General features: G+C 42.2%; 1 protein-coding gene and 1 pseudogene across 5 annotated transcripts in view; both read left to right on the forward strand.

Annotated features, from left to right (window-relative positions):
- The window catches only part of tgs1 (trimethylguanosine synthase 1), a 79,280-nt gene extending 74,065 nt beyond the window's left edge, over positions 1-5,215 (forward strand). For 4 of the 5 annotated variants that reach the window (XM_068031851.1, XM_068031850.1, XM_068031849.1 and 1 more), the window contains one exon: positions 5,043-5,215. Coding sequence is in view for 3 of the 5 variants with exons in the window: in XM_068031850.1 (XP_067887951.1) it covers positions 5,043-5,153 (111 nt within the window). In the remaining 2 variants the exon portion in view is untranslated. The remainder of the gene's footprint in view (positions 1-5,042) is intronic. The other variant, XR_010975056.1, reaches the window with a different exon arrangement.
- Positions 5,216-9,230: 4,015 nt separating this feature from the next.
- LOC137369582 (heterogeneous nuclear ribonucleoprotein H-like) lies at positions 9,231-18,072 on the forward strand (annotated as a pseudogene).
- The last annotated feature ends 4,020 nt before the right edge of the window (positions 18,073-22,092 follow it).

A 22,092-nucleotide genomic window follows, 5' to 3' on the forward strand; every position in this document is an offset into this window, starting at 1 on the left:
GATGTTAAGACTCAGCATTGGTATTTTAGGATTGGCAGAAGTTAGATGGATGGAATCTGGGAATGTAAGGAAGGCAGGTGATGATCTTCTCGATGGCAGTGAACATGAGAATGGAGTCGGAATAATGTTGGCAAACGAGGTAGCAAAAACTGTGCAGGGATATTGGCCAATATCAAGAGAGAATGATTCTGGCAAAATTTAAAGGGAAAAACACACATTGTGTGTTTACCACTGTATGGGCCCACGCAGGATCACTGATGAAGAATCATAGAGAGTTTACGGCACAGAAAGAGGCCACTTGACTCATCGTGTCTGCACCAGCCAAAAAAAAAGCCACCCAGCCTAATCCCAGAAGTTGAAGTATTCTATGAGGAGGTGCAGAATGCATTGAAGCATGTGAAGAGTGGAGACATCTTGATAGTCATGGGTAATTTGAATGCAAAAGTTGGCAGAGAGAGGTGCAGAAATGTGGTAGGAGCTTATGGACTAGGAACGAGGTACAGCAGAGGTGAAAGCCTGATGCAATTCTGTGAGGAAAACAACTTGGTCATCTTGAATATGCTCTTCAAACAATGTCCAAAAAGACTGTACACCTGGAAGATTCCAGGACATGTTCACTGAAATCAAATAGATTTTCTGATGATAAATGAGAGGTACAAGAACACTTACCCAGGTGCAGACATCAATTCAGATCATTGCCTGATTGTAATGAAGGTGAAGGTCAAGCTGAAAATCCCAAAAAGAAATCCTATGAAAGGCCAAGACAGACAGAAAGATGTGAAGAAGAAACATGTTGTGGAGGTTAATACAAGTGTGAAGCTTTATGTCAAGAAGTGACAGATCAAGATCTTAATGAGGAGGAAACCACAGAAAGGTATTGGGAAAGGTTCAAACAGAACATGAAACACACAGTAACTAAGATGATCCCTAAGAAAGAGGAGGCAACATCAAAAGTTGATTGATGAAATACTAGATATGATGGAGAAAAGGAGACAATAAGAATAATGAAGAAGAATATGACTAAATAGAAAAGCAAATAAGTAAAGCATGCAGAGTAGCCAAGGATAAGTGATATGAAGACCATTGGAAGGAAATAGAAGAACTGGAGAAAAGGCATAACATGAGCACATGCATGAGAAAGTTAAAGCACTGACAAATAAGAAAAGAATTACTACAAATAGTGACTATAAGGAACAAGGAAGGTGAACTCTTCGAAAAAGTGTAGAGCAATGATGGGTGGAGTACATCAGACAGCTGTATGACGGTGAAGACATAAATAAGATGAAAGCAGAGAAAGCACCTGGAACTGATGAGATACCAACAGAATGCCTGGAAACCCTGAATAATAACAGTTGGATGCTGACAGACCTCTGCAATAAAGTTTACGTAACAGGATTCCTACCTGAGGATCTTATGCAATCAGTGTTCATTAAGCTCCCAAAGAAATGAAAAGCCCGAGAGTATTCAGAGCACAGGACAATAAGTCTCGATGAAAATAATTTTAATCATTTTGGAAAGAAATGAGCAGTCTGTAGAAGCAGAGATGGATGATAGGAGCCAAAGAAAGAAACAGTAGAGCATCTTTAATGAGAGTAGTCATTGAAAGATACCTGGAAGTGCAAAAACCTGTGTATTTATGTTTTATAGACTGAGAAGGCATTTGATAGAGTGTGCAATCAGAAAATAATGGAATGCTTAAACAAACCAGAAGTTGATAGAAATAATAAAAGGATATTTCAGAATCTATACTGGAATCAATCAGCGGTGATGAGACTTGGTAGCAGCTTGTCAGACAGCTTCCCAATCAAAAGAGGTGTGCACCAGGGATGTGTTGTCTCCCCAAAACAGTTTAACCTGTACACTGAAGATATTTTCAGAGGCATAGAAGATCTGCCAGGTTACAACATTGGTGGGTTGAACGTCAACAACTTGAGATATGAAGGTGACACTGCACTGATTGCACAGATTTCCCTTCAGGAAATTGTGAACAAAGTGAAAGTGAGGAGCGTGGAACATGGATTAAGGATGAATGTAGAGAAGAACAAGACAATGGGGATAAGCAGAGACCTGACTCCGGAAGTGAAAATTGAAGTAAATGGACAAGTCCTGAGACAAGTGAAAAGGCTCCCTTACCTTACCACAGACGATGGGAGATGTGATAGTGAGATCCAAAGAAGAATTGAGATAGCTGAGACCAGCTTTATCTGAATGAAGGACTGCGAACATCAAAGAAACTGAACCTGAATTTTAGGAAAAGAATGTTGAGGTTCTACTTTTTGTCAACTATGTTATATGCCTCAGAGATATGGGCAACAAGCGGAGACAATTGAAATAAAAGCAAAATACTACAGATGCTGGAAATCTGAAATAAAAACAAAGTGCTGGAAATATTCAGCAGATCAGGCAGCATCTGTGGAGAGAGAAGCAGAGTTAACGTTTCAAGTCTGTGACCTTTCCTCAGAACTAGCAAAGGTTAGAAAATTAGGTTCTAAGCAAGTGAAGGGGGCGGTGGTGGGAAAGAGAACAAAATGGAAGGTGTGTGATAGAGCAGAGGGCAGGAGAGATTAAATAACAAAGATGTCATTGGGACAAAGGCAAAGCAGGTGTTAATGGTTGTGGTGAACGACAAAGCATTAGTCCAGAGAGAATGTTAATGGCAGAATAATGAGCAGCTCTGGCCAAAAGTACAACATGAAAAACAGGCACATGCTTAAAAAGATATATAATAAATAAATCTTAAAAATAAATAAATCAGGCCAGTCATGCTTTGAAATTGTTGAACTTAGTGTTGAGGCTGTAGAGTGCCTAACAACCTCCCCTTCCTCAACATCCAAGGCCCCAAACCCTCCTTCCAGGTGAAGCAGCAATTTACTTGTATTTCCTTCAATTTAGTATGCTGTATTCGCTGCTCACAGTGCAGTTGCTTCTACATTGGGGATACCAAACGTAGATTGGGTGACTGCTTTGCGGAACACCTCCAATCAGTCCGGAAGCATGACCCTGAGCTTTTGGTTGCTTGCCATTTCAACATACCACCCTGCTCTCATTCCCACATTTCTGTTCTTGGCCTGCTGCAGTGTTCCAGTGAACATCAACGCAAGCTCGAGGAGCAGCATCTCATTTTTGATTAGGCCTTGCGGATTCAACAATGAGTTCAGTAATTTCAATGCATGACTGGCATTTATTTTTAATATATTTTTTAACCATATACCTGTTTTTCATGTGCTTTTGGCCAGAGCTGCTCAGTATTCTGCCAATAACACTCTCTCTGGACTAATATTTTGTCATTTACCATAACCGTTAACACTCTTTGCCTTTGTCCCATCATGACATCTTTGTTATTTAATCTCTCCTGCCCTCTGCCCTATCACACACCTTCCCTTTTGTTCTCTTCCCCACTCCCCTCACTGTTTAAAACCTAAGACTTTTGTAACCTTTGCCAGGTCACAGACCTGAAACGTTAACTCTGCTTCTCTCTCCACAGAAGCTGCCTGATTTCCAGCACTTTCTGTTTTTATTGATAAGACTATTGATAAGCTGAATGCATTCGAGATGTGGACATAAAGGAGGGTATTCCGTATATCCTACACAGACAGAAAGATTAATGAGGAAACACTGGAAATGGCTGGAGAAAAGAGGAAAGTAGTACATAACATGAAGGAGAGAAAGATACAATATTTTGGTTACATCATTAGAGCAGTAGGTAGACAGACAGTTATTAGAACGGAAGATTGACATAAAATGTAGGAGAGAGGAGCAGAGGAGAAAATAGACAACTGATATAATGGACCAGATGCAGCTGACCTATGTGGAATGTGTAAGGACAGCCAGAACAGGAGATCCATGGCAATCAACTTTCTGGGAAGAAGACACGAATGAACAGAGTTCCTTAAATTTCTCTAATACCTTTTCTCTGCTGATTAATTACTTTTAAGTTCCTCATTCTTCTTAGCCCCTGGGCTACCCATCATACGTGACTGAGGTTTCGTGGGACACACTTAATTGCCTTATGGAGAGGAATTTCCCAGGGAGTTTCCTGAATTATCCACATGTCTTTTTCCTTTTTTTTTGTCCTATCCCTGGAGGAAGCATTATTAAGGGGAGGAGTAATGGTGCGTGAGTTTACACTGTCCATGATATGAACTTGATGGAGCTGATGGTCTTTGCCCCCCCCTTTTGTGTGCAGGATGAGATGGAGTTAAATATTGGGAAACACTAAAATTTCTCTGAAATTGTTGTACAACTTGCATGAGTGTTGGAGCAAAGTGGAGGGTCTCCCCCCCCCCCCCCCCTCTCTTTGTGAATCTTTAAATTCCCTACCTTAGTTGCCCTACTATACACCTACATAAAGCAGGTATGCTTGCACATTTAAGACCTCGTGCTGTCAGATTGGAGCCATTCACAGCTTAAAAGGCCACTTTCCTTACTGACAGTACAGCAAGCAGAAAATTCAAAATCAGGTCACAAACAATTTTTTTAAATCTTTGGTCACAGACAAATCTCTTGCTGTGCTCTACCTGCTAAAGTTAGAGTCTGAGTTGCAGCCTTGATCTGGGATTTGGAACATGATCTGGGTGGAAGTCCCATTCTTCTCCAGGAGGCCAGAGCAGGAACTTCTAACCTGAAGTGTTTACAGACTAAGAGAATACCAATTGAGGTGAATTTTTTTCCACCAAAAGCTTGTTTGTTGGTACTGCAGTAGCAATTCAGAGAAATAATTAGCTAGGACAGCGGCTCCCGACCCTGAAAAGGGAATACATAAAACTTTGGCTATGCTTACTCCTGAGAAAATTTGACTCCATTTTCCACTTTTTAATGAGAACGCTCAAAAAAAATTTGAACTTGCTCTGATTTGATTTTTTTTGTTCTGGGCTTTCCTCCCTTTCTTTAGGGGTAAGAACCAGCTACAGACTGAGGAAAAATGAACTTTGAAAAGAAACCCTGAAATAAGGCTGTGAAATTTTATCCTGCAACTTGAGTGCTATATACACTGGGATTTTGAAGAACTTTTTATGCTTACTTGATTTTTTATTTATTTGCAGGTGGCATCCTTAGCTGGAGCAGGAGGACAAGTAGAAATTGAACAGAATTTTCTCAATAACAAACTGAAGACAATCACTGCGTATTTTGGTGAATTAATCCGGAATGAGTAGAACAATTTAAAGATCAGCGTTGTATGATTTATGTTTGAACCTAATAAAGCCTTTTTACTTAAGGGGTATGTACTGTTCATTCCAGTGAGAGAAACAACTACTTGTATTTGCATAGTACCTTTAATATAGTAAAACGCCCCAAGGCATTTCAAAGATGAGATTATAGAACAAAATTTGACACTGAGCCACATAAGGGGATATTTGGGCAGATTGGTCAAAAAGGTATGTTTTAAGGAGCGTCTTAAAGGAGAGGAGAGAGGCTTAGGGAGGGAATTCAAGATCTTCAGACCTAGGCAGCTAACGGCAGAATCACCAATGATGGAGTGAAGAAAATCGGGAACGTTCAAATGACCAGAATTCAAGCAGCACAAAGATCTCGGGTTGTAAGGCATGAACATAAGCCAGAGAACATACCATTTAGTAGTTTTATCATTCTTTTTGTTTGTAAAGAATTGGCAGTTATCTAAAACTAGACAGGTAAAGCAACTAACAGACACTTCATTGTAAAAATCTCTAACAGAAAGCAAAAAATGGGCGTTTTTAGAGCTCACTAGAAGTGCTGGGCAATGAGATCCCTGTACATATCTGTAGGTAGTCCTCACTGCAGTGGTTGATCCAATGGTTGTTATTGCTGTGCATCTCTCGGTTTCCATGTTGGCAGCTGCTCCTTATTCAAGTCTATGGTGATATCTCTGTCCATGTCAATTTTGTGCAGCATATTCTCCTAATAATTAAAAACTTTTCTGCGCATATTGTAAGGCCTCACAGCTTTATCAGAGCATCTGAAGTGTTGCAGATGAGCTGAGGCTGTGGGGGGTGATGAGTGAAGTTAGAGGTGGAGGTAGGCGGTCCAGATGATGGAGAGGATATGGCATCAGAAACTCAGCTCAGGGTCAAACAGAACATCAAGATTTCAAACAGTCTGGTTCAGCCTCACCATGGCCGGGAGGAGGGATGCTGTTGGTGGCTGGGGAATGGAGTTTGTGGCAGAAGCCGAAGACAATGGCTTTGGTCTTCCCACTATTTAATTGGAGGAAATTTCTCCTCATCCAGTCCTCATCCATAACTTTAGTTAGGCCACACTTAGAATATTGCGTGCAATTCTGGTCGCCACACTACCAGTAGGATGTGGAGGCTTTGGAGAGGATACAGAAGAGGTTTACCAGGATGTTGCCTGGTCTGGAGGGCATTAGCTATGAGGAGGGGTTGGATAAACTGGGATTGTTTTCACTGGAACGACGGAGGTGGAGGGGCGACATGATAGAGGTTTACAAAGTTATGAGCGGCATGGACAGTGTGGATAGTCAGAAGCCTTTTCCCAGGGTGGAAGAGTCAGCTACTAGGGGAGATAGGTTTAAGGTGCGAGGGGCAAAGTTTAGAGGGGATGTGCGAGGCAAGTTCTTTACACAGAGGGTGATGAGTGCCTGGAACTTGCTGCCGGGGGAGGTGGTGGAAGCAGGTACGATAGCGACGTTTAAGAGGCATCTTGAGAAATACATGAATAGGATGGGAATAGAGGGATACGGTCCCCAGAAGTGCAGAAGGTTTTAGTTTAGGCAGGCATCTAGATCAGCGCAGGCTTGGAGGACCGAATGGCCTGTTCCTGTGCTGTACTGTTCTTTGGATGTTGGACAAGCAGCATGACAGATCAGAAATAAAAACAAGAAATGCTGGAACCACTCAGCAGGTCTGGCAGCATCTTTGGAAAGAGAAGCAGAGTTAATGTTTCGGGTCTGTGACCCTTCTTCGGAACAAATCAGAAGCAGTGGAGGGGTCGAGGAAGATGGTAGTGAAGTGGAGCTGGGTGTCAACAGTATACATGTTGAACCTGACATATTTTCAGATGGTGTCAACCAGGGACAGCATGTAAACAAGAAATAGGAGGCGAATAGATCCTTCATGGATATCAGAGGTAATGGTGTGGGAGCAGGAAGAGAAAGCCATTGTTGGTGATTCTCTGGCTATAACTGAATAGATAATGGGATGAGGCAAGAGTAGTCTCACCGAGCTTCACGATGGAAAGGCATTAGAGGAGGATAGTGTGCACCGTGTCAGAACCAGATCACAGGTTGAGAAGGACAAGGAGGGGTAATGTAGTGTAATCATTTGTGTCATTTGATGAGGCCTTTTCAGTGTTCCATCAGGGTGGAAACCTGAATCAAGGGGCTGAAACGTGGAGTTGCGGGAAAGGTGGGCACAGTTTTGGAAGGTGCCAACATGCTCAAGGACTTGAAAAGGGAGTTTAGAGTTTGCAAGAACGGAGCAGTCGAGGGTGAGTTTTATCAGGAGTGATGACAAATTTGAAAGGGAGGGGGAGCAGTTAACAATATCAGCTAACGTGGGGGCCAACAAGAGAAATTAAGTGATCGGCAGTTTGGTAGCAATAGGGTCAAGGGAGCAGGAGGTGGATCTAGACAAAATGAGCTCTGGGAGGGCATAAGAGGCGATGAGAGAGAAAACTTGAAAGATATGAGTTCAAGACCATTGCAGGGGGAAACAAATCATTTTGTCTAACTTTTCATGTTAGATTAAATTAGAATAGCCAACCATGGAACTTGGCACATATCATTTGAACAGGAAGCATTCTACTGCTCACCTAGATAGGATTTCAAAATCTTCCAAAGCAGGACTTTTTTATTTTTATAACCATTTCCGTTAAGAGATCTGGAGGAAGAGTGGGTGGTTGAAGTAAATTGGAGAAAATCTCCAATAAATGCAACCAAAAATAGGAGTTTAGAAATAGAATAATAGAACTAACAAGGATAGGTATAAGAAACATTTTAAGTACTTGGTTAAAAGGCAATTTACTATATTGGTAATTTACAGGACTTATCGAATTGTATGGAATGACATAGCTATAATTTCAATATAAAAGTCATCTTTATAGAATTCAATTCTACTTCATTGATCAACATTGTGCGTGCTCAGCATATTTTAACTGGTTTTAATTTGCTTATTAAAGCAGTTAAATTAGCTTCAGTAGCAAACAAAATGATGTACTAGGCTGGAGTGGGGAGCTACATGAACTAGGATTGATTTTGTGGGTTTTCATTTCTGATTGCTGTACAGTAGTTCCTGCTGGAATGTACACATGTGGCTGTTGCTTGGTTCAGTAACGAAAAATCACTCCACTCACACATGAATGACTTAATGTGGTACTAGAATGTGGTAGGTGTCTGTGGAATCACACCACAGAACAAGTCAGTACCTTAAAGAAAAGAAAAAAATAGAATAAGGGAAAAGACACTTGCAATCTTCAGGTCTACATCTAAGACAACATATATGCAATCTGCAAGTTAAGTTTTCCTATGATTTATAATGTAAAGGAATATGGGAACAAGGCAGGCACATGGAATTAGAATTACTGGTGTTCGGGAGGATAAACACTAATATGGACTCATTGGAACAAACACCCAGTTTCCATGTTATTTCTTTCTATGTAAAAGTCTTAATGACCATTTACGACCACTTCAGTAGCTGCAGCCTCTTAAAAGTTTTAATGATCAGCTTTTAAAGGCTAAATTCCTACCTATTTCTGCAAGTTCTTCAACCCGGGCCAAATAGGACCAGGAATGTATCCCTTTAGAGACAGATTCTAAAAGTCAAGCTGATGCTGGTCCTGTTGTACCTGCCCCTCATCTTTCCGCCCAGTCCATCCACGGACATGAAAGTTAGGGCCAGAATGACCAAACTTCCTTATGTTTTAGCTAGATGTTTTTGTAAGGAAGTGAAGTTGCTTTAATCATTGTTTCAAATGCAAGCCTTTTAAGTAAGATCTTCGCAACTATGGCCCAAAGTTCTGAGTTGAACAACAGCATTATAACTCCTACAAGCCACATGGTGTTTATCCTTCATAATAAAGCACATACAAAGAACACAATTGCATTGAGGCAGCAGATATTTCTTCCTTTCAACCTGGATCAAATTTGAGGTAAATAACAGCAGAATTAGATGAAGGATCCATACCCAAAACTCCAACTCCTCTGTACTTTCCACAGGTGCAGTGTGACCGGCTGAGTGTTCCCAGTATTTTCAGCTTCTGTCTCGGACTGCTCCATCTAGTTTCCTCCCATATCCTGTTATCATTAATGGTTTCCTCAATTGGAGAACAGTGAACTGATTTTGGCGGGAGTCCACCTTGCCCAGAAACAAGGTAATGCTTTGAGCAGTATGGTTGTCAATCAACTTTGTGCCTGCACATACAAAACCATTCCATTTTCTGCAGATGGATAATGCACAATTGTCTTTTCTACCAGTGGCCACCAAGCACCTTTTCAGTGGAAACCTGACTCTACATTCTGAGTAGATCCTTCATAAGGAGGCAATGACAATGAATTTTAGAAAATAATGCTCCTGTGAAAACAGTTTGTTGATCATGTTCTGCTTGGGAAACCCACTAGACTGGGTTCTCCTGGCATATACTCCTCACGTGCCTCTTTTTTTGCTGATTCTCAACATGATAGTAAAAATAGAAAAAGGTTGTCCAACATACAGCCCAGTGGCCAGGACCTGGCCCACCAAATGTTTCCATCCGTCCTGCAAATGTATTTCAGAGATGAGAAATTACCCATTCACTTCTTTCAGACAGGCTTTTTGAAAAAAAAAATTGCAAGTCATTTTCACAGCTGGCAGCTGCTGCATGAGAGCAGTAATAGTGGTTTTCCAACTTTGGACAGATTCAGGGTTTTCTGACTTTTTTTTAAATGCAGCCGTAAAACCCTGAATCTGTCTAAAGTTGGGAAACCGCTCTTCCCAATGTCAGCAGCTGTCAGCTGTGAAACTCAGCACAATTTTTTTTAAAACTGACCAACCGCAAAGCTGTTGTGCTGAGCGCTCCTGCTCCCTGCAACTGTCAGAGAGAATGGGGGGATCAGAGAGAGAGAGGGAGAAAGAGGGGGGGACACAGCGAGGATGACAAGGGGGAGAACAACACAGAAAGGGGAACATGGAGAGAGAGGGAGACAGGGAGAGAGAATTATCATGATCACTCCTGACAGATGGGCATCCATCTGGACTACTCCGCACCACAATAAGTGTGTGGAGAAACATTGACTACTTGGGCAAGCAAAAATATGCCATGTGTCGCACTAAATCAGTGTCCAACATAGTGATGAGAAAGTTAGTCAATAAATTAGTCTTCTCATTTAAAGCTTCTTCACAAAAATGCACATTTGTTGTTGTTTTGATTAATAGTAAGATAAGTATTTAATGCCTTTTCGTTCCAAAATTGCCTCACCGGCCCACTATGTAAGGCAAAAATTGTAATGTGGCCCCCCATGCGAGAAAGTTGGACAACCATGGTCTATAGCAATATTTAGTGAGACATTTTTTTCTGATCTTTTTACTGATGCTTCTTCTAGTTGTAAGAATGACTGACGGTGATGGAATTCAACATAAAATAGACATGATTAGATATTATATGAATTAAATATTTCATTGGAACAAACTTTCTATAACTGCATTGTTACCCCTCAAGTTACTTCAAAAAAGTTTATTTTTCAGATTTTGTGCTTAGTAATGTTTGTCCTCACAGACATTAATTAGTACAAAGTCTAAACAGCACAATTGATCCTTCTTTTGAAACATTGAAAACCACCTTGTAGCCCAGTACATCTAAATCAAGTAAACACATCACATTGGAATGAAGCATGACTCAAATTTAGGGAATTCAGATTAACTCTCGGCAGTTCAAGCCAAGCCTCAATCTAATATTGAGGATATTTTTGAATATTTTGGGTCAAAACAAGAGAGCAGGAGGAAAATATCCACTTGAGCCTTCAATTTGCCTTTTTTTGGACATATTTCTTTGGCTATCTTAGAGGTAAATTTGGCTTTGGGTGTTAGTGTCAAACAGGCAATATCAGATCACCCATTCATGATATGTTTCTCCCAATTTTCATTTCCATGACTTCAGTGAGAGTGAAAATCAGGAGAGGTTGCTGCTGATCCAATATTAGACATTTTACACAACTGCCCAAAGTCATTCCCCTATATTCAATGTCACTTTCCTCTTGGAATATAAATGCCTGTAAATCCTTTTTGAGTCTGCTGCAGTGTAAATCCACTGAGGTTTCCAAGATTTTTCTTCTTTCTGTGTAATTCCACAAATGGTGTCTCCTGTAGGAGAATATTATTCCTCAGACCCTGCTCAGGCAGGGAAGCTCTGTAAAATCCTCATGGTGCTTGAAGAGGACTTCAGGAACTGTTTGCTTTACCTGTTGCAGATTCATCTGTACTTATCCTGAACTTGATTAAAAAAAATAGGAAATAGTTTGCAAAAACATCAAATACCTCCAATCTTAAAGTGTCCAAAGATTAAATGCTAAGAGCTGAATTCCAAATTTTAGACAAACTGAATGAAAGATATTGGAGCAAGAGTACCCTCAAGCCTGCTCCGCCATTTAATATTATGGCTAAGCTTAACCTCAACTCCATGTTGCCGCCCAATCTCTATATCCCTTGATTGCCTTAGAGTCCAAAAGTCTGTTACTCTCAGCCTTGAACATACACAATGACTGAGCATCCACAACCCTCTGGGGTAAATAATTCCAAAGATTCATAATCCTCTGAAGAAATTTTTCCTCATTTCAGTCCAAAGACTAGCCTGTGCCCCCCTCCTCCTGGTTCACCAGCCAGGGGAAACAGCCTCTTAGCATCTACCCTGTCAAGACCCCTCAGAATCTTACATGTTTCAATGAGATCACCTCTCCTCTAAACTCCAGACAGTATAGGCCCATTCTACTCAATCTTTCCTCAAAGGACAACCCTCTTGATCCAGGAATCAATCTAGGGAACCTTCATTGCACCTCTAAGGCAAGTATATCCTTCCTGAGCCTTCAATTTGCCTTTTTTTGGACACATTTCTTTGGATATCTTAGAGGTGAATTTGACTTTGGGTGTTAGTGTCAAACAGGCAATATCAGATCACCCATTCATTATACGTTTCTTCCAATTTTCATTTCCATGACTTCAATGAGAATGAAAATCAGGAGAGGTTGCTGATGCAAGGACACCCAAATCCATCTGAACACCAACATTCAATACTCTTTCACCATTTAAAAATATTCTGCTTTTTCGGTCTTCTTATCAAAGTTAATAAGCTCACATTTCCTCAGATTATATTCCATCTTCCATCTTCTTGCCCACTCACTTAACCTATTTGTATCCCTCTGCAGACTCCTTGTGTCCTCATAACTTACTTTCCCACCTAACTTTTATTGCCACCAAACTTGGATACAATTATACTCAGTCTTTTTGTTTAAGTCATTTATATAGATTGTGGGTAAAATGTTGGAAAAGGTTATAAGAGACAGGGTTTATAATCATCTTGAAAAGAATAAGTTCATTAGCGATAGTCAGCACGGTTTTGTGAAGGGTAGGTCATGCCTCACAAACCTTATTGAGTTTTTCGAGAAGGTGACCAAACAGGTGGATGAGGGTAAAGCAGTGGATGTGGTGTATATGGATTTCAGTAAGGCGTTTGATAAGGTTCCCCACGGTAGGCTATTGCAGAAAATACGGAAGTATGGGGTTGAAGGTGATTTAGAGCTTTGGATCAGAAATTGGCTAGCTGAAAGAAGACAGAGGGTTGTATTGATGGCAAATGTTCATCCTGGAGTTTAGTTACTAGTGGTGTACCGCAAGGATCTGTTTTGGGGCCACTGTTGTTCGTCATTTTTATAAATGACCTGGAAGAGGGTGTAGAAGGGTGGGTTAGTAAATTTGCGGATGACACGAAGGTCGGTGGAGTTGTGGATAGTGCCGAAGGATGTTGTAGGGTACAGAGGGACATAGATAGGCTGCAGAGCTGGGCTGAGAGATGGCAAATGGAGTTTAATGCGGAAAAGTGTGAGGTGATTCACTTTGGAAGGAGTAACCGGAATGCAGAGTACTGGGCTAATGGGAAGATTCGTGGTAGTGTAGATGAACAGAGAGATCTTGGTGTCCAGGTACATAAATCCCTGAAAGTTGCTACCCAGGTTAATAGGGCTGTTAAGAAGGCATATGGTGTGTTAGCTTTTATTAGTAGGGGGATCGAGTTTCGGAGCCACGAGGTCATGCTGCAGCTGTACAAAACTCTGGTGAGGCCGCACCTGGAGTATTGCATGCAGTTCTGGTCTCCGCATTATAGGAAGGATGTGGAAGCTTTGGAAAGGGTGCAGAGGAGATTTACTAGGATGTTGCCTGGTATGGAGGGAAGGTCTTACGAGGAAAGGCTGAGGGACTTGAGGTTGTTTTCGTTGGAGAGAAGGAGGAGGAGAGGTGACTTAATAGAGACATATAAGATAATCAGAGGGTTAGATAGGGTGGATAGTGAGAGTCTTTTTCCTCGGATGGTGATGGCAAACACGAGGGGACATAGCTTTAAGTTGAGGGGAGACAGATATAGGACAGATGTTAGAGGTAGTTTCTTTACTCAGAGAGTAGTAGGGGCGTGGAGCGCCCTGCCTGCAACAGTCGTAGACTCGCCAACTTTAAGGGCATTTAAGTGGTCATTGGATAGACATATGGATGAAAATGGAATAGTGTGGGTCAGATGGTTTCACAGGTCGGCGCAACATCGAGGGCCGAAGGGCCTGTACTGCGCTGTAATGTTCTAATTCTAATTCTAAATACCTGAGGCCCCAGCACTGATCCTTGAGGCACCCCACGAGTATGAGCCTGCCAACTTGAAATTGAACCATTTATTCCTAACCGCTGTTTTCTGTCCTCTAACCGCCTTTAACCAATCCTCTTCTCATGCAAACATATTACCCCCAACTTCATGAGCCCTTACCTTGTGCAACAACCTTATTGAATGCTTTTTGAAAACCCAAATATATTATATCCACCAATTCCCCTTTATCTCCTTTGCAAGTTGGTTGGCATCCTTCCATCTACGAGAGATGATGGACATGCAGCAAACAATCCATTTAGGTGGGGTGTCTTCCCTTTGCTGATGGCTGTGAAGGCCAATCCTCGAGAGGCAGGTTCTGCCACAAGTGCCGCACGTGAGGCTGCCAAGTGATGCTGTGAGCTGTTTTTGATATTGCTACCTGTTACCAAGCTGCTGTAGCAACTGGTCATCGTGCTAATGCACCAGTCCACAGGATGTGTCGCCATTTCCCTCTTCTGCCAGCTATTGACTCCCAGGTGCGACAATCAACATTTAGGGCCTTCATGTCATTCTTGTAAGAATCCTTGAAGTGGAACTTTGGGCGCCTCACTGGTCGTCCAGCCCCAGCTACCTCACCAAATAGAAGATCCTTGGGTCTTCGGAAATGTCTGATCCACAGAAGTCGCCTTTGTTTGATTAGTGCCAACTCACTTTGGAGCTCTGCCTTTGAGGGGACTGCTGCATTTGTGATTTTTGTCCTGCCAGGATATACCCATAATGTGCTGCAGACAGCAAAGATGGAAATTATTGAGCTTTTTTTCTGTAGCTGTAAGTCGCTCACATTTCACAGCCATACAACAAGACGTTGAGAACACAGGTCTTATAACCTATCAGCTAGGTCTTAAGCTTATCCCTTTCGCGTTTTGCAAGTTGGCCCAAAGGTGGTAGCTGCTTTCCCTATGCGTGTATCGAGCTCTGCATCAAGGGACAAATTGTCACCGTAGATCAGAGTTAGCAGAATTTTCTAACCACTTCCAGTGGGGTGTTAGTTAGTGTGATCAGGGGCAACACTTTGTCCCATGACCACAGTTTCTTGACGCTTATAGTCGAGGAGAACAAGTTACCTTGCTAGTTACATCCTCAAAAAACTCTAATTTGTCAAACATGATTTCCCTTTCTACAAATAGGGTTAGCTGTATATAAGTCATTCAGTGGCATTTAGCTATCAACTAAATAGAACAAACAACTGTTCAGAGAAATTCACTACTAGACGTGCATAGGACTAAACAGTTTACAAAACGTTTTGAGGAATTGGTGGGGTTGTGAAGGAATGCAGCCATAATAAGGGGTTATAAGGTTTAAAAGTTATTTTCCTATGAATTAGGGATTCAAAAATTAAAAGCATCCTTAAAGGTTAAAAGAAGTTCATAGGCATTCCTCGACATGCCTGCATGGTGATGGCTTGCCTCATCTTAGAGCATAGAGGCAGCTTCTGAAAAGAGGGATTCACTCCTAAAAGTCACAAATCTCACCACACAGTAAAACATTGATAACACAGTTTGCAGCTGATCACATAAGCTACCAGTGTAATAGTTGATAAGATGGTTTTATGCAGACAGCCCTAAACTACAGTCAACTGAAATTTTGACAAAACTGACCAAACCGAAGAAACTGAATTATAATCTTGAAACACGGTTATGGGACTAAAGGAATTGACATCATGAGAGGCTCCCACCTTGCTGTTGGCCGATCCTTTCTTAGAAATCAAAGAAGGTGGATCTTAACCAGAAATTAATGGTTATACTGCCTTATTTGGGAAATAAAAGGGGACGAACCTACTTGCAAGAGAAAAACTAGTTGTGCAGCTTAGAAACAGTATAAATATTGGAACCACACAGTGAATCTTTAGATTTGTTGGATTCATTCCAGCATTTCTCATGGTACAGGTCCTGCTACTGTGGTGCAGCAATGATAGTTTTCCCCTTAATCGGGACAGAGATATCTTGCTAAACTCTGTAGCTTTCTACTCGAGGATTTAAGATAAATGCTGATTTAAATAATGATGGATATCTCAAATATTTTACTGTCACAATATTTACGCTTAAAACTTAGATTGTCTACTAGAAAAAGATTATACTTTCCTTCTTTTCCTAGAACTAGGGGGCTAACGGATGCGTTGCGGTCGTTCGTTTTATAAATCGAAGTTTGCCTTTACTTGAGTTTCCTCGGAGTCTGAACCATCTTTCCCCGGATTTTTAAAAGGAAAAAAACTATCACCTGAAAAGAGTCATGTCTAATTCAGAGAGTGCTGGATTTGTTGTCCGTGTCCGTGGATTACCCTGGTCTTCTGCTGCTGAGGAAGTTTCGCACTTTTTTTCTGACTGTAACGTGGGATTTCTGTAATTCATTTTACTATACCAGAGAAGGTTGACCTAGTGGGGAAGCATTCATTCAACTGGAATCTGAAGATGATGTCAACATTGCAATGAAAAAAAACAAAGGAAGTATGGGACATAGATATGTAGAAGTATTTAAATCTAACAACATTGAAATAGACTGGGTTTTGCAGCACACTGGCCCCAATAGCCCTGATTCCTCAAATGATGGTTGTATTCATCTTAGGGAACTGCCGTTTGGTTGCAGCAAGGAAGAAATAATAGTTTTTCACAGGGTTGGAAATCGTGCCAAATGGGATATCATTGCCGATGGACTACCAGGGGAGGAGCACGGGGGAAGCCTTTATGCAGTTTGCCACACAGGATATAGCTGAAAAGGCTCTGAAGAAACACAAGGAAAGAATAGGGCACAGGTATTCTGAAATTTTCAAGAACAGCCAGGCTGAGGTGCGCACCCATTATGATCCTCCCTGGAAATTAATGTGTCTGGTCTAAGACCAGGTCCTTATGACAGACCAATGGCTGGGAGACTTTATGGCATTCCTAATCGAGGATCTTATGAGAAGATGAGACGTGGAGTGTATGGTGGTAGTTATGGAAGTTACGATGATTACAATGGATACAATGATGGGTATGGCTATGGGTCAGATCATGGATGTGAACGGGATCGGGGAATCTCTGGGCAAGGATATGGAAACAGTGATTCAAGCTTTCAGAGTACAGCAGGTCATAAGAGGGCTGCCATTTCGGGCTACAGAGAATGATATATGTAATTTTTTCTCACCTTTGAACCCAGTCCATGTTCACATAGAGATTGGATCTGATGATAGAGTGACAGGAGAAGCCGATGTGGAGTTTGCTACCCATGAGGATGCTGTGGCTGCTATGTCAAAAGGCAAAGCCCATTTGCAGCATAGAACTTTTCCTGAACTCTACCTCTGGAGGCAGTGCCAGTGCCTATGCTACTCAAATGGCAGGTGTCAGAAGCCAATCAAGCTATGGAAGTCCAAGCTATGGCAGTCCTAACAGTCAGCAAATAAGCACTGGATATGGATTTTATGGCAGTCAAGCAAGCATGAATGCATATGTTAGCCAAACTGGAATGAATGGAAGTTACTTTGGAACTGGAAGCCGAGGATCTATGAGGATGAATGGCATGGGTGGAATGTCAAGCATGAGTGGAGGATGGGGGATATAACTTTTTCACTATTTAACATACCAATTACCAGCTTAAACTTGGTTATGCTTATGAAATGTGAAATCAGTATGCGCATTCCTTTCATTATGGCTAGAATTCAGCATAAGCCTTTTCCTAGGTTGAGGAAGATTCTAGGGTGGCATCAGTGTGTTCATCACATGATTTTAGTTTGAGGCCTAAATTTCATTATGTAAAGTATTTTGGCACTAGTTATTGAAATTTGCATGTCATATGACCTGTTGCATATGTGCAGTGTACTGCTTCTGCAGGCTTGATTTAATGTAAGTGCATTATCAAGCACACAAAGTAGATTGGTGCAAGCAACATTGAGGAGACAATCTAGAAGGCTTAACTGATTGTAATACATCTTGTATCCACTTAAAAATTCCCAGTACTGTTCATGGGATTGAAACCCTAAAATGTTAACTAATTGGCAATGTAGTCTGGTTTACTGTATCAAAAAAGTAGTGTGGTAGTGCATTAATATACAAAATTCTTTGAAACCTAAACATGACAAAACTATAAACACTAAGTGTAAACTGAACAATTATGTGCTTATATGGTGGTGGGTGTCTAGAATTCACTGCCAGGAATGGTGGTGGAGGCAGAAATCCTCAATTCTTTTAAAAGGTACCTGGACATGCACCTGAAGTGCTGTAACCGGCAAGGCTGCAGACCAGGTGCTGGAAGGTGGGATTAGATTGGGCGGCTAGTTTTTTTCCAGCCGGCACGGACACAACGGGCTGAATGGCCTCCTTCTTTGCCGTAATTTTTCTATGGTTCTACGGTTCTAACTATTAATGTTGCAATTGACTTCCCATAACATGTGTATTGCATGATTGGTTCTTTAATAAACTGTTATATAATTTAGAAAATATATTGTCTCATATAGTCTAATGTATCACAAACTCGAGAACCTGTCTCTGTACACTCTTTAGTGGGGAGGTACTTTATTGAGGAGAGATGCCCGAACCCTTACAATATCTAAGTTATTGTAATCTGGCTAAAACTTGTTAAAAAGGCTATCTGGAGAATGGTAATATTCTCAGCTGGTTCCTTACCTATGGGGGCTATTAGATCAGTTCTTCAGGCCTATTCAAGTGTTTGTGAGATCTGTCTTTCTCGACCATGAGTGAGAGTGATCATCTGGGGAGTATGCCTGATCCAGGATAGTCGCAAAAAGGGGCTACAATTATAATCCACTTCAGTGTTTGGGTGAATGAAATGCAGTCTCTTGTACAAGCATACCTAGAAGGCCAGAGGAATTACATTTATAAAGTTAGGGAAACAAGTGGATCTCATCAGACTGGCATGTTTGAATTCTCAAAGAACAGTGCCCTGTGGTTCCCCACAGAATTTTGAGATAATGGTCTGTGGAGGATGAACTTCAAAGAGCAAGGAAGATCTTACCTAAAATTGTAAATGTAGCTTCTGTGGAAAATGAGTGGAATCAAGAATAATGATTAACTCTGTGCAATAATGACTGTTCCTGGACTTCCTTGCAAGGTCTTGCAAAAATTATTGCATTCCCCAGTGCATGAAAAGTAGAGGCCAAACAAAGACTCCATTCACATTTTATCCAGTGATGAAAGGAAGTGCACAAAGTCTAAAATGCAGAACTTTAAGCTGACATTTATTCCATCAAAATAAAGGCATAAAGCTGATTGTCAGAAAAGTCTGAGAACATTCCATAATCCCATGTAATGAAAATGGTATTTTATTTATTGAGTCACCATAAACAAGTGGCATTAACTTTAAATGGGTGGAAGTTGTGAAATGGAACTCCCTAAATACAGATAAAATCCTATTTAATGAAAATAGAACTTGACTTTTTCAATCACCTTAAATCAGTGACTCTGATAATATTATGTGGCACCAGCTGGACCTCATCATCACAAGGCGAGCCTCTATAAACAGTGTCCAAACCACACGCAGCTTCCACAGTGCGGACTGCGACACCGACCACTCCCTGTTGTGCAGCAAAGTTAGACTCAAACCAAAGAAGCTGCATCACGGCCAAGCAGAAGGGCCGCCCGCGCATCAACACTAACAAAATGTCTTATCCACAGCTGTTACATAAGTTTCTAAATTCACTTGAAAGAGCCCTTCAAAACACTCCTGCAGGAGATGCAGAGAAGAAGTGGGCCCACATCAGAGACGCCATCCATGACTCAGCAACCTTTGGCAAATGCGAGAAGCAGAAATGCAGACTGGTTTCAATCTCACTTTGAACAGCTGGAACCTGTCATAGCCGCTAAGCGCACTGCACTGTTGAAATACAAGAAAGCCTCCAGCGAGCTAACATCCGTAGTACTTAATGTATCCAGAAGCACTGCACAAAGAACAGCCAGGTGCTGTGCAAATGACTACTCGCAATACCTATGCAGTCGTATTCAGCTGACCTCCAACACCGGAAATATCAGAGGAATGTATGATAGCATTAAGAGAGCTTCTGGGCCAACCATCAAGAAGATCGCCCCCCCCCCCTCAAGTCTAAATCAGGGGAAACGATCACTGACTAACGCAAGCAAATGGACCGCTGGGTGGAGCACTACCTAGAACTGTACTCCAGGGAAAATGTTGTCACTGATACCGGCCGCAATGCAGCCCAGTCTCTGCCAGTCATGGATGAGCTGGACGAACAGCCAACAAAATCGGAACTCAGTGATGCCATTGATTCTCTAGCCAGTGGAAAAGCCCCTGGAAAGGATGGCATTACCCCTGAAATAATCAAGAGTGCCAAGCCTGCTATACTCTCAGCATTCCATGAACTGCTTTGCCTGTGCTGGGACGAGGGAGCAGTACCACAGGACATGCGTGATGCCAATATCATCACCCTCTATAAGAACAAGGGTGACCGTGGTGACTGCAACAACTACCCTGGAATCTCCCTGCTCAGCATAGTGGGGAAAGTTTTTGCTCGAGTCGTTTTAAACAGACTCCAGAAGCTGGCTGAGCGTGTCTACCCTGAGGCACAGTGTGGCTTTTGAGCAGAGAGATCCACCATTGACATGCTGTTCTCCCTTCGCTAGCTACAGGAGAAATGCCGCGGACAACAGATGCCCCTCTACGTTGCTTTCATAGATCTCACCAAAGCCTTTGACCTCATCGGCAGACGTGGTCTCTTCAGACTACTAGAAAAGATTGGATGTCCACCAAAGCTACTAAGTATCATTACCTCATTCCATGACAATATGAAAGGCAAAATTCAGCATAGCAGTGCCTCATCAGACCCCTTTCCTATCCTGAGTGGCGTGAAACAGGGCTGTGTTCTCGCACCTACACTGTTTGAGATCTTCTTCTCACGCTGCTCTCACATGCATTCAAGTATTCAGAAGAAGGAATTTTCCTCCACCAAAGATCAGAGGGCAGGTTGTTCAACCTTGCCCGTCTTAGAGCGAAGGCCAAAGTACGGAAAGTCCTCATCAGGGAACTCCTCTTTGCTGACGATGCTGCATTAACATCTCACACAGAAGAGCGTCTGCAGAGACTCATCAACAAGACTGCGGCTGCCTGCAACGAACTTGGCCTAACCATCAGCCTCAATAAAACGAGCATCATGGGACAGGACGTCAGAAATGCTCCATCCATCAATATCGGCGACCATGCTCTGGAAGTGGTTCAAGTGTTCACCTACCTAGGCTCAATTATCAGCAGCAACCTGTCTCCCGATGCAGAAATCAACAAGTGCATGGGAAAGGCGTCAGCTGCTATGTCCAGACTGGCCAAGAGGGTGTGGGAAAATGGCGCACTGACATGGAACGCAAAAGTCCAAGTGTTTCAAACCTGTGTCCTCAGTATCTTGCTCGACGGCAGCGATGCCTGGACAACGTATGTCAGCCAAGTGCGACGTCTCAACTCATTCCATCTTCGCTGCCTCCGGAGAATCCTTGGCATCAGGTGGCAGGACCGTATCTCCAACACAGAAGTCCTCTAGGCGGCCAACATCCCCAGCATATACACCCTACTGAGCCAGTGGCGCTTGAGATGGCTTGGCCATGTGAGCCGCATGGAAGATGGCAGGATCCCCAAGGATGCATTGTACAGCGAGCGCGTCACTGGTATCAGACACACCGGCCGTCCATGTCTCCGTTTTAAAGACGTCTGCAAACGCGACATGAAGTCCTGTGACATTGAGCACAAGTCGTGGGAGTCAGTTGCCAGTGATCGCCAGAGCTGGCGGACAGCCGTAAAGGCGGGGCTAAAGAGTGGCGAGTCGAAGAGACTTAGCAGTTGGCAGGAAAAAAGACAGAAGTGCAAGGAGAAAGCCAACTGTGCAACAGCCCCGACAACCAATTTTATCTGCAACACCTGTGGAAGAGTCTGTCACTCTAGAATTGGCCTTTATAGCCACTCCAGGCGCTGCTCCACAAACCATTGACCGCTTCTAGGCGCTTACCCATTGTCTCTTGAGACAAGGAGGCCAAAGAAGAAGAAGATAATATTATGTGAATGATAATATTTCAGGTGAAGCAGCTTTGGGTGAAAGCACTGGTTGATTGTCTTGGCTTTTACCTCTTCCCTTTGGGGGAGGACATCGCTGGTGCTTGTTGTTTCCTGGAACAAAGCTGATTCTAGGAATCTAGCAGCCTATTACACATCAGGTTAAGACACCAAACCAGGACACTAGTCAATTGCTACCTGAAGTGTCTGGCAATTTCTAAAATACAAACTGCCCCCAATATTAAGTTGTTTTTGAAATAAGTCCATTGCAGAAGTTCCCCACAGAAAAATCAAGGAAAATTAGTA

This window comes from Heterodontus francisci, chromosome 5 (assembly GCF_036365525.1).
Source record: "Heterodontus francisci isolate sHetFra1 chromosome 5, sHetFra1.hap1, whole genome shotgun sequence".
In the NCBI taxonomy this organism is placed as follows: Eukaryota; Metazoa; Chordata; class Chondrichthyes; order Heterodontiformes; family Heterodontidae; genus Heterodontus; species Heterodontus francisci.